The 12,259-nt window shown below is 37.7% G+C and overlaps 1 protein-coding gene across 4 annotated transcripts in view; it reads right to left on the minus strand.

Moving 5' to 3' along the window:
* The window catches only part of DCAF6 (DDB1 and CUL4 associated factor 6), a 108,034-nt gene that overhangs the window by 87,601 nt on the left and 8,174 nt on the right, over positions 1-12,259 (minus strand). For all 4 annotated transcript variants that reach the window (XM_081297527.1, XM_081297525.1, XM_081297526.1 and 1 more), the window contains exon 2: positions 6,154-6,215. In XM_081297527.1, the coding sequence (XP_081153653.1) occupies positions 6,154-6,215 (62 nt within the window). The remainder of the gene's footprint in view (positions 1-6,153; positions 6,216-12,259) is intronic.

The following is a 12,259-nucleotide window of genomic DNA, read 5'->3' on the forward strand; positions in this document are numbered from 1 at the left end:
CTATATCAATAATCACCTTAAACATCAACAGTATAAATGCACTCATTAAGAGACTGCCAGAGTGGAGCAAAAAAAAAAAAGACTCAAATATATGTTATCTATACTTTAAACATAAGACACTTATTAATAGTAAAAATAAAGAGAAAATATACATACTAACTAATGAAAAGAAAGCTGGCAGATACAGCAGATTTCAAAGCAGAGAAAGAGATCAGAGAAAAAGGAAGGCCTTTCATACTGATTCAAAGGTCAGCTCAAGAAGACAACAATGAATAACATGTAGGTGCTTAACAAAGTACTGGAGGCAAAAACTGACAGGAATACATAAACAGATGAATCTACTGTCACATTGGGAGACTTCAATACGTCCATCAGAAACAGATCTAGCAGATTATTCTATGTATAGTCATGTCATGTAACAATGGTGATAAGTCCTGAAAATGAATCATTAGGCCACTTCATCCTCATGCAAACCTCAGAGTACACTTACACAAATGAAGACTACTATGACAAAAGGAAGCACTATGATCTTAAGGGACCACTTATAAGATAGAGAAGATAAAAGCAATCTATCACTGATCAAAATGTCACTATGTGACACACAACTGTATCTTATTAAGTGAACCAAGACAAGAACTTAAGAGACTACATACTATGGAATTTCAACTACAGGATATTCAGGAAAGGAAAAAATTATGAAGACTATAAAAATATTATTGGCTGTCAAGAACAGCAGGCAGGAGGGAAGAATTTTAAGACAGTAGAACAACCCTATGTAAGTACTATAAAGGGTTAGATAGCATTGTAAGTTTGTTTGAACACATAGAAATCTCCAACACCAAGAGTGAATTCTTAGTAAACTCTGACAATAGGTGATTATGCAGGTTAAGTGTAACAATTGTACCACTGGGGATGGGGGGATGATGCTGATAATATCGAAGGTTATACACATGTGCAGGTAGGGAGGGTATAGGAAATCACTATACCTATGTCTCTCAACCTTGCTGTCAACCTAAAACTGCTCTTAAAAAAAAAAAAGTCTGGAGCTCCAATCCAGCAATCAGTATGCAGTACTAATAAAAAAAAGTAAGTATTAGCTGGGATGTAGCTCAGTGCTAAAGCATGTGCAAGGCCCTGGGTTTGATCCCCAAAACTGTAAAAATAAATAAAGTCTCAAAAAACAATAACTACACACATACACACACACACAAACATACATATATACGCGCACACACACCCCTACTACACAACCCAATGGGTTCTACTTCCAGCTATTTAACAAACAAAAATAAAAGCATTATATGTCCTCACAAAAACTGTACACGAATGTTCATGGCAACTGCATTTGTAAGAGCCCTCAACTAGAAACTAGAAACCACTCAATGCCCATGAATAGGTAAAGAGACAAGCAAATTATGGTATACCCACATAATGAATGCTACTCAGTAATAAAAGGTATTAAACTATTGATACACTCCACAACATGGATGAATCCCAAAAATGTATTCTAAGTAAGACTTGAATGTAAAAGCAGCCAAAGAAACAAAAGCACACAGGGACCATGAGTATAGCTCAGCGGTACAGTGCTTGCCTAGCACGCGCAAGGTCCTGGGTTCAATTCCCAACATATACAAAAAAAAAAAAAAAAAAAAAAACCTGGATGATTCCATTTATATAAAATTCAAAAAAATATGAACTAATTTACAGTGATGAATAGGAGGTCAGTGGCTAGGTGGTGGTGAGAAATGAGAGGGCACACTGACATTAATGGGTGATGGATAAACTTATGATCCTGACTGTGGTGATGACTTCATGAATGTATACATAAGCTAAACTTATTAAAATACACAATTTAAACAGTATAGTCAACTATATCTCAATAAAGATCTTTAAAATCTCTACAAAATTTAAACACAAATACTTAATTCATAAGCATACAGTTATTTTGTAATTTTGAAAATTAGACTGGTATTGTCCCTTTCTTATCAGCTACACTGGATGTCAAAAGGTCTTCAAAAATACTACATGAAAATAAAGTCCGACTAGAATTCTATAAAACCACCCAAATCATTGATCAAATGCGAAGGCAGAGAAAAAAGAGGTTTAAAATTGTAAGAAGAGTTTACTTTCCACTCACCCTATAAAAAATATTTGAGAATATACTCAGCAAAACCTGAAAAATATTTTTAAAACTGAGATGATGCACAATACACAGCTGTATAAACTTAAAAATATAAAAATGGCAACTGCACATCATGAAGGAGAATCAATTTGCAATTAGCTCTAAAATAGTCTCCTTTGGGTAGGTAAGTAAAAGTTTTGACCCCAGGTCCAGAAAAGACATAAAATTCAACGCATAACACACTCTAAGACTCTTAAATGAACAATTCATAAGTGCCACATGTATGCTATGTGCTCCTCCTGATATTAATTGAAAGGGGAAAAAAAAATCAGAAACATGTCTCCTCAGTCAAGTAATCCAGAACAAAGGGGGCAGGTATGTTGACTAAGATCAAATTAATGGGCTTATGTAATTAAATGTCAGAAAATACCCACCATGGAGTTGGAGGAACCTACCAGAAAAAGAGACACTGATCAAGGTTGGCACACTAATTAATTAGCATGGTCAGGGAAAGCTTCTCTGATAGGTAATTGTTAAAAGAGTGCTGAACGAAATGAAGTAAGCTTCACAGAAATGTGGAGGAAGAGTTCTAGGTTTAAAGCATAAAATACATAGGGCACAGGTATATTTGGCATATTTAAGAACAGCAAAGGTAGAAAGTACCAAATAACGCAGGGCCTTACAATGGTAGCCTCTGGTACATGTCTATAATCCCAGTAACTCAATGCTGAATAGAATCCTATGTTCAAGGACACCCTGGGCAATTTAGCAAGATCTTGTCTCAATATAAAATTAAAAAGGGCTAGGGGGCAGGCATGTGGCACACACCTGTAATTCCAGTGAGTCACAATGCTGAGACAAGAGGAACACAAGTTCAAGGCCAGCCTCAGCAACTTAGTGAGGCCCTAAACAACTCAGTGAGATCCTATGTCAAAATAAATAAATAAAAAGGGCTGGAGGATATACCTCAGTAGTAAAGCACTCCTCGGTTAAACCCCTGTATCTAAAGCAGAAAAAAAGAGGGTTGGATCTGGGAGCGTAGCTCAGTGGTAGAGTGCTTGCCTAGCATGATTGAGGCACTGGGTTCAATCCCTAGTATTCAAGAAAAAAAAAAGTTATCTTTATGAACAACAAAACAAAAGGATTTTATATATGTGGTTCAAAGTTAGAATGAATACTGGAGAGACTGAAAACAACAATAATTCTGAGAAGCCCTAATAATTCTCAGAAAGCATAAGTTGTCAGGAATTGCCACATAGGAACCAAGTCCCCCCCAGCTTTGAGCAATGAGAATGTGGAGATGTGGCAAGCCAGCCATGGGCTGTGTGTGTGTCAACTATGAGCACTGAGCACACAAAGTGGACTGAACCAATGCTGCCCCTCTGATTGGGAGGGGGACATATGGGTGTTTTTGCTAACTAACCATGACTAGATTTGTATGTGTAATTTAGCATTTGCGTGTTGAAGATATTTTAGGAAAATCAGAGTGGAATAAAGTATGAAATAAGGTGATAGTGCAAGTAGTTTAGGCAAAAGAAGAGGATAACCTAGGACTGGGTACAGCTCAATGGCAGAGAACTTGCCCAACATGCTGGGTTTAATCACCAACACCTTGAAGGAAGAGAAAAAAGAGAGAAAGATAAGAAGAGCCTAAATTGAATAGTAGACAAAAAGAATGGGATGGATTCCAGATAAATTCTCAAAGTAGAATTTATTCATGGGTAGACTGAATGTGAAAGCTGAGGAAAGAGAGATCAAGGATAACTAGAAGTTTTTTATCTTAAGCATCCAAATGGATGGCAGTTCTATTTACTGAAATAAAGTTGCAAATTCAAGGAAGAAAATTAAGTATTCATTTGACAACTCAAATTCTATGATAAATCTTAGCCTAACCCAAAGTAGGAAAACAAAATACCATAAGCTTCTTTATTCATTACAGTATATAGTATAACTTAAGTACACTTGCCAAGGAGAATCTAATCAAACTGCTAGAAGTGACTTAATAACATCACAAGAAAACAAACAAATATAGCTCATGAAACAGTCCCACAGGAAAATTGAACTGTTTCCTCTAACAAGTCTAGCAGGGTACAGACCTGAATAAAAATTTGAGAACTATAGTAGGGGACTGAGGGCATAGTAGCTCACTGGTAGAGCACTTACTTGATACAAGCAAAGCCCTGGATTCGGTCCCCAGTACAACAAAAATAAAAATTAAAAAACTTGGGCTGGGGATGTGGCTCAAGCGGTAGCGCGCTTGCCTGGCATGCATGCAGCCCGGGTTCGATCCTCAGCACCACATACAAAGATGTTGTGTCTGCTGAAAACTAAAAAAAAAAATATTAAAATTCTCTCTTTAGAAAAAAAATTTAAAAACTTAATAAGAAGCACAGTGATCAAGATAAGGAGCTGATCTAGATCATCTCTGAACAAAATAACTATAAAAAGATACTGTTATAATGAGGGAAATTTCATTATAGTCGATGTACTATATGACACTAAAAATATACTGTTAATTCTAATTAAAATGCAAAATGGTGGTGGGCATGGTGGTGCATGCTTATAATCCTAGGGGCTTAGAAGGCTGAGGCAGGGGGATGGCGAGTTCAAAGCCAGTCTCAGCAAAAGCAAGGCACTAAGCAACTCAGTGAGACCCTGCCTCTAAATAAAATACAAAATAGGGCTGGGGGTGTGATCAGTGGCTGAGTGCCCCTGAGTTCAATCCCCAGTAGCGCTCCCCCCAGCCCCACCACACCATAAAAAGCATAATGACATTTTGGTCATATAAGAAAATGTCCAATAGGGCTGGGGATACAGCTCAGTTGGTAGAAAAAAAAGAGAAAAGAAAAAAAAAGAAAAGAAAATGTCCATTGCTTTAAAATACTTAGGGCAACAGTGAAAGAACTAAGGAAAATGAAACAGAAGTAAACATTAACAATCTTTTTGTAAATTTAAATATTTATTTTTTAGTTGTAGTTGGACACAATACCTTTATTTCATTTATTTATTTTTATGTGGTGCTGAGGATCGAACCCAGGATCTCACACGTGCAAGGCGAGCACTCTACTGCTGACCCACAACCCCAGCCCCTCATTAACAATCTTAATAACTGCTAAATCCAGGCAATGAGTGTAAGAAAAGTATGCTTGAAATTTTTAAAAAGAAAAGGGCTTTGTGTTTTGGACCTGTTAAATCTGAATGCCTATGAGACATGCAACTGGAAAAGTTAAAGTGGAGTTGAACCCGCTATTCCAGGAGCCATGGAACTAGAGACAAGAAGGTGGAAGGTCCCACCAGAGTCTCTGACCACCTAACATCTAAATGTCAAGAGGTGGAAGAGTCATCAGCTAAAAAGACAGAAGACAGGACAGGGGAAAAAAAAGAAAAAAGAATGTAGAAATAACAGAAAAAGTATTTTTAAGAAAGGCTGGGTTCAACTGATGGTTAAAGTTTCTAGAAAATGATCACAGTTGTGGAAATACAAAGAGCACAAGTAACTACAAAAGCAGTTTCAGCAGAGTGAAGGAGGAAGGCTTTTGATATTTGAAAACTCACTTTAAAAAAAAACCTTACATGTACTTTTCTAAATTCAAATACACTTTTTATCTTTTAATATAAAAGCACAGTAGTACACGCCTGTAATCCTAGCATCTCAGGAGGCTGAGACAGGGGAATCACAAATTCAAGACAGCGCCTCAGCAACTTAGCAAGACCCTGTCTCAAAACAAAGGGGCTAAAGATGTAGCTCAGTGGTAGAGTGCCCATAGGTTCAATCTCCAGTACCAAAAAATAAACATAAATCAAAAAATCTAGACTATTTATTTAGTGATCCTAGGGATGGAACCCATGGCCTTGCACATGCTGGAAAGGTACTCTACCACTGAGCTACACCTCCAACCCTTATTCTCTCATTTTATTAAAGTTAGTTACAAACCCTCCTAGGATGATTGGGGCCTATTATCAAATATTAATTTAATACACATACTTCATAATTGTAAGTACTTCATAATTGAAAATTAACTATTACTTACACAGCCATCATGCACATTTAGAGTTGCTTCAAGTTTCAATCTTTGGATAAATTCTCTTCTTCCTGTTTAAAAAGAAAGAACTAAATAAATCATAAAATCTACTACTGACAAAAAGTATCACAAAGAAATTAAAAGCCTAAAATCTGGCATAATAAGGTAGACTCAAGCTCAAATTTCAGCTCTGCCATTCATAAGCTGAGTGACACTGGGCAAATTAACCTCCTGAGCCCTGGCTCACGCATTAGCAGACCTACACCTCATGTGTACAGGACTAAATGAATCAAGGTAAGAAAGGACTTTGCACAGTACCTGGGCCACGTAAACATTCAAATATATATTCATTCATCAATTCACTCAACAGATATTTATGTGGTACTCCCTGTTCCAGCTAATTTCAAGGGCTTGTTACAGTGGTAACAACACAGAAAAGATCGCCTCTTCTCATAAAAGAATAAAGACAACGAGCAATATGTCAAGTTAGTGAGAGCATTATGTAGAAAGAATAAAGCACGAAAGAGGATAAGTGAGGGTTGTGGATAGGGATAAAGTTTTCAATTTTAAATAGGGTGGCAAACAGTGGTAATAAGATGCCACCAATTTTTAAGCAAATCTCAATTTTAGAAATCTTAAAAATATATTAAATTTTAGTGATGAAATGTGACACCAAAAAAATAAAATTAGCCCAATGTCCAGCAACAGCAGAATAGCTAAAATATTGCACAAATAAAGTTCCCTCTTTGAGCTGGGCATGCAGCTTCCAGTAGCTCGGGAAGCTGAGGCAGGAGGACCGTGGGTTCAAAGCCAGTCTCAGCAACAGCAAGGTGCTAAGCAACTTGGTGAGACCCTGTCTTTAAAATAAAATACAAAATAGGGCTGGGGATGTGCCTCAGTGGTTGAATGCCCCCAAGTTCAATACCTGGTACCCGCCCCCCAAAAATTTCCCCCTTTGAACTTTTAGTCAAAGTTCAGTTTGTCCCTCCAAGAACTTTACCAAAGACAGACTAAAAAGCATGTTTATTCAGAAACCGTAGTGAAAGAGAGCTGAATTTATGACAAAAGGTGACAATTAAATAAGTACAATCAGGCTTGATGAGCTCTCCAATAAAATTAAATCTGACTATATTCTCCATATACTGTTATATAGGACAAATTATTGTGTTTTCTTTTCACTCAAGGTAAAGATCAAGATCCTCCTTGAAGCCAATTTGTTTTATTTCCCTAATTATAACTGTTAAGATGGCTAGGTAAAGGGTAAACATACAGGTTAAAATGTAAGTTATGGGGATGTTTTGTGGAGGATGGTCCATGGTACCTAGATTTTAAAAATAAAACAACCTAGAGAAACTCAGTAAAGTGTTTTCATGAACTAGGTTGTTCTTCATATAATTAACTTTTAAAATCTGATTTTGTTTTAAAAAGATGCTACCTGTGGCAAACAGGTAATTTTCTTTTTAAAAACTCCTCTCCTTTTGGCTAAAGGCAGTCTTGATAATCCTGCTAAATTATGAATTAGACTTAAGAAACAAAGTACTCAAATTAACAATAGGACAGCAATTAGAACTCATTAAAATGCTAAAATACTAGAAACTTTTTTTTTCCCCAAATTTTAAAAATCAGGTTTCAAACCCAGCTCTAGCCATTTTGGTCTAGAGAAAATGGTAGTAGGACGTAAGAGAACAGAAGATAAACTGAGCTATTCTGGCAAAAACTCTCACCTGTGAAATTTACACCTAAATTTAAGCACTGAGACATGATACAGTTAGGTCCTAAATGACATTTTTACATGTGACTGTGGAGATAAAACTGACTGTGCTGTCCAGATATGGGCTTCTACAAGATAAAAACCACAATAGAGTAAGAAAGAACTTATAAAAATTGAGCTCTCTAAAATTAAACTCATGTCTGAATGTCATTAAAAACTGTGAAGGTTCTCGCCTATGTGCAAGATCACCAGCTAGCCTGATACTATTTCTTGCATAGTAGCAGAAGACTCAAAAGACTTGCTACTTACAGCATGCAAGCAGTGTGAGCTTCAGGTTCACACTGGCTCCCCACCTCCCAAGCCCCAGAGGGCACCCTGGAGAGGTGTGGGTGGATGGCACACAGTGAGTCTGGATCACCAATGAAGAGCCTGAGCTGGGGGACCCAACCTCTTATCTAGCATGTTGGCCTCAACTTTATCCAGAAGTGCAGCACTGTTTGTGTTAAACTAGACAGTAAACAAACTTGCCCTCTGTTCCAGGAGACAATGTATCTTCCCAGGATGTTCTCTATATAAACATCATTGAAAAGACAGTCCAGAAAAAAAAAGTTGGGGGAGTCTCTGCTCACAAGATGTGCAGAATGAAAAGAGGCCATGGAGAATCCTCTCCCAACGACCCCATGTTTGTTATGGATGAACTTACTATTCAATTCTTTCTGTACCCCAAGATCCCTTTTACAATTCTACCTCCACTACCTGTGTCTAATGATTGATAATAAGCTCCATCAGAGGAGCGCTCATTTAGCCAAGTCTCCTCAGTGTTAGAACAGTGCCTAGCACAAAGCATTCAGTATACATTTGCTGAATTAGTGAATAAATAATTAGGATATTATCCCATCCTGTTTTCCCAATAATACTTAGTGAACATCTTTCAATGACAATTAGGAGCTAATTATTGCTCATTTTGGTAGTTGTATAACTTATTAAATAACTTTCTGATTTGTGTGTCCACATATATACCTCCACCTCCACACTACAGTGTTTGGGACAAGAACATAGGTTTAATAAATATCTATCTTGGGACATACAACATTTATGCTGGGTGAAACTCTTTATCCCTCAAAGCCTTAGTTTTTTACATTTGTAAAAGTAAGAATAATACTAAAAATATCACAGGTTTGTTATAAGATTATAACATTATGATTAGCATATGCACAACTTCTAAACGTGCCTGAAATACTGTAGACATTTAAAATCAGTTCCCTATATGTGTGTGGGTTGTTCTAATTTAAGATTGTCTGAAAAGACAATTTTTTTAAAAAATATATTACTTCAGTAAAGGAGTTAACTGACTGAGGAAAAACAGTTATGCCAATGTTACTGAAAAGAAATGGAAGAGCAAAATTTTAACAAAGTTTTATTCCATTTTCATTTGACAGTATTGTCCTCTGAGCTTTCTAACATGAACTTCTCACACACCACACATACTGCCATTCCTAGCCCACTATCAGGCCTTCCTTTCCTATTCATGGGCCCCAACTTGGTTCACTCAGGCCACTGTAACAAAATGTCTTAGGTAGCTTATGAAGAAGAGAACCTTACTTCCCATAGTAACAGATGCTGGAAGTTCAAGATCAAGGTACTGGCAAATCTGGTGTCTGGTAGGAGCCAGTTCCCTATAGAGAGCACCTTCTCACTGTTCCCTCAGATGGTAGAAGAGGCAAGGAAGCTCATCAAGACCTCTTTTATAAAGGCACTAATTCATTCATGAGGGCTCTGCCATCATGACCCAATCACTCCCAAAGGCCCCACCTCTTAACACCATTACCTTAGGGGCTAGGATTGCAACACAGGCACTCTGGAGGGGCACACACATTTAGACCCACAGCAGTCCCATTGGCTGTTAGTTTGATTTCAGAAATCACAAGTGCTGGGTAAACCCCCAGACACATTTTCATGACCCCACAGTAACAAGTGTCATGGCTAATGACTAAGCCTTCAGATACAACCTTTTCTGGTTGCCATGGCTCAGACAGGTAACAAGGAGAAATGCACACCAAAGACAACCACCTTCTCCAAGGAGCAGTGGGACATAGAACTGTTTTCTTCTTGGCACAAGGAGGAGAACGCCATGTAGCAGGTAAGAAGAAATCAGGGAAAATTTAAATGGACACCGAATACCCACTGTGGGCTACAAGGACAGCTCAGAATCTACAGGAACCCTAGACACAGGCAGTCTATACTCAGTGGCCAGCTCTTCTCCATAAGCTTCCATCAAGCTCTCAAAGGACTATGAAAACTGGGCAGGACACACAGAAGATCCTTGTCTCAAAGAGTATAGAACTCCATTCATTTTCTAGGCTGGTCCCTCATGGGAAGCAAATGCCTCGAGCCCTGGCAGACAGGACCTCAGCAAACTTCCCTACTCACACCCACTTAGGCAAAGGCAAAATGTCAGAGGAATGGGGGACAAACTGCCTATCCTTAAGGGAGGGGCAGAATTGACCCAACCAGCCCTCCCATACACCTTATGTTGAACAACAAGCAAAGGAGTAAGTGTGGTAGCTCCAAACTGTCTCAACACAGCCAGACTAAACTGTTCCCCAGAATTCCTTCCCTCTATGTTTCTGCTTAGAATGAGTCACAGTCATTTTTACAGTGGGCTTAGAGGGCGGAAATAAAACAGAAGCCATATTATTTTTAAAACCTAGAAGTCTGGAGCAGATGATGCTCATGTACCTGACAAACCTTAATACCTATCTACTGCCTCATCTTGCTGGAATAGACAGCAACTAGGCCTTCAACTGCCCCACTTTCCCTTGTATCCTCCTTTAGTTTCTTCAAACACTAGACCAACTGTTATATTTAGGTCCATGACAAAGTGCGTCAGCTGTTCCTACAGAACACCCATATCAATTAGATTAGAGACACTGTGAATTGACACAGTGTTCTGTCTTCTTGGGATCCTGCTTGGGCTCTTTTGAAATCACATATCTTGTCTTTGTTCTCCCTCACTTTACAATGCCTTCCCTTCCCAACTGCCCGTCCTGCAGATGTCAAGCCCCAGCATCAGACATGAAGAGAATAACTTATAAAATTGTTTTGGTGAGTAATTAAATAAGGTCAAATCCCTATAAAACATCTTTATGCATATGTATGCACGTTCTGCTTCTCTGATTGAACCCATTCATGACAAACACTCAGCAACTCAGCAGGAAGGAAATTTCCTCAATCTAATGAGCACCCCACCCCCGCCAAAAAAAGGGACCCTATAGCTCACTTATTTAATGATGAAACAGTGACTGCTTTCTACCTAAAATAAAAAATAAAACAAGGATATTCACTCTACAACTGTTATTCAACATAGTTCCAGAAGTTCTCACCAATGTAACAAGGCAAGGAAAAGACAGACAAATTTAGATAAAAAGAAATAAAACTATTCCTATAGGAAGATGACAGAATTGTCTGTATACAAAATCCCTAACAATATACTCAAAAAACTACTTGAACTAATAATAAGTAAATTCAGCAAGGTCAATGGATACAAGATTAACACACAAAAAGTAATCACACTTTTATATACCAACAATGAACATGTGGAAATTGTACTTAAACACAATACTATCACAACTGGTCTAAAGACAATTAAATTAAAAAAATTGTTGAAGATCTGTATCTTGTAATTACAAATTGCTGATGAAAGAAATCAAATATGTAAACAAACAGACATACTGCATTCATGTATTAGAAGACTCAATAACATATGACTCTTCCCAAATTGATGTTTAAGTAAATACCTATCAAAATTCTAGCAATATATTTGGAAACATGGACAAGTTTATGCTTAAGAGTTATATGGAAAGGTAAAGGACCTAGAACAATCATAATAACTTTAAAAAAAAGATGAAAAAAAAAAGGGAGAAATCATTCTACCCTAATGTTAAAGATTAGTATACAACTACAGAAACAGTAGTCGGAGGCCAGACATGGTGGCACACAACCGAAATCCCAGGAACTGGGGAGCCTAAGGCAGGAGGATGCCAAGTTCAAGCACAGTCATTGCAACTTAGTAAAACCCTACTTCAAAATAAAAGGATTGGGGGCCTAGTTTAGTGGTAAAGAGCCTGGGTTCGGTCCCCCCATCCAAAAAAGAGAAACAAAACAGTATGATATTCACAGAAAGAGAGAGAGATCAATTAAGCAGAATTGAACACTCAGATTTAGATCAACATAAATATGTCCAAATGATTAAAAAAAAAAAAAAGATGCAAAAGCAATTCAATAAAGGAAACAACTTTGAAATACACTGTGCCAGAGAGTAAGTGAACAAAATGAATTTCAGAGCCAGGCACAGTGGTGCACACCTGTAATCCCAGCGGCTCGGGAGGCTGAGGATCAGGAGTT

This window comes from Spermophilus citellus, assembly GCF_964194105.1.
Source record: "Spermophilus citellus genome assembly, chromosome: 6".
Taxonomy (NCBI): Eukaryota; Metazoa; Chordata; class Mammalia; order Rodentia; family Sciuridae; genus Spermophilus; species Spermophilus citellus.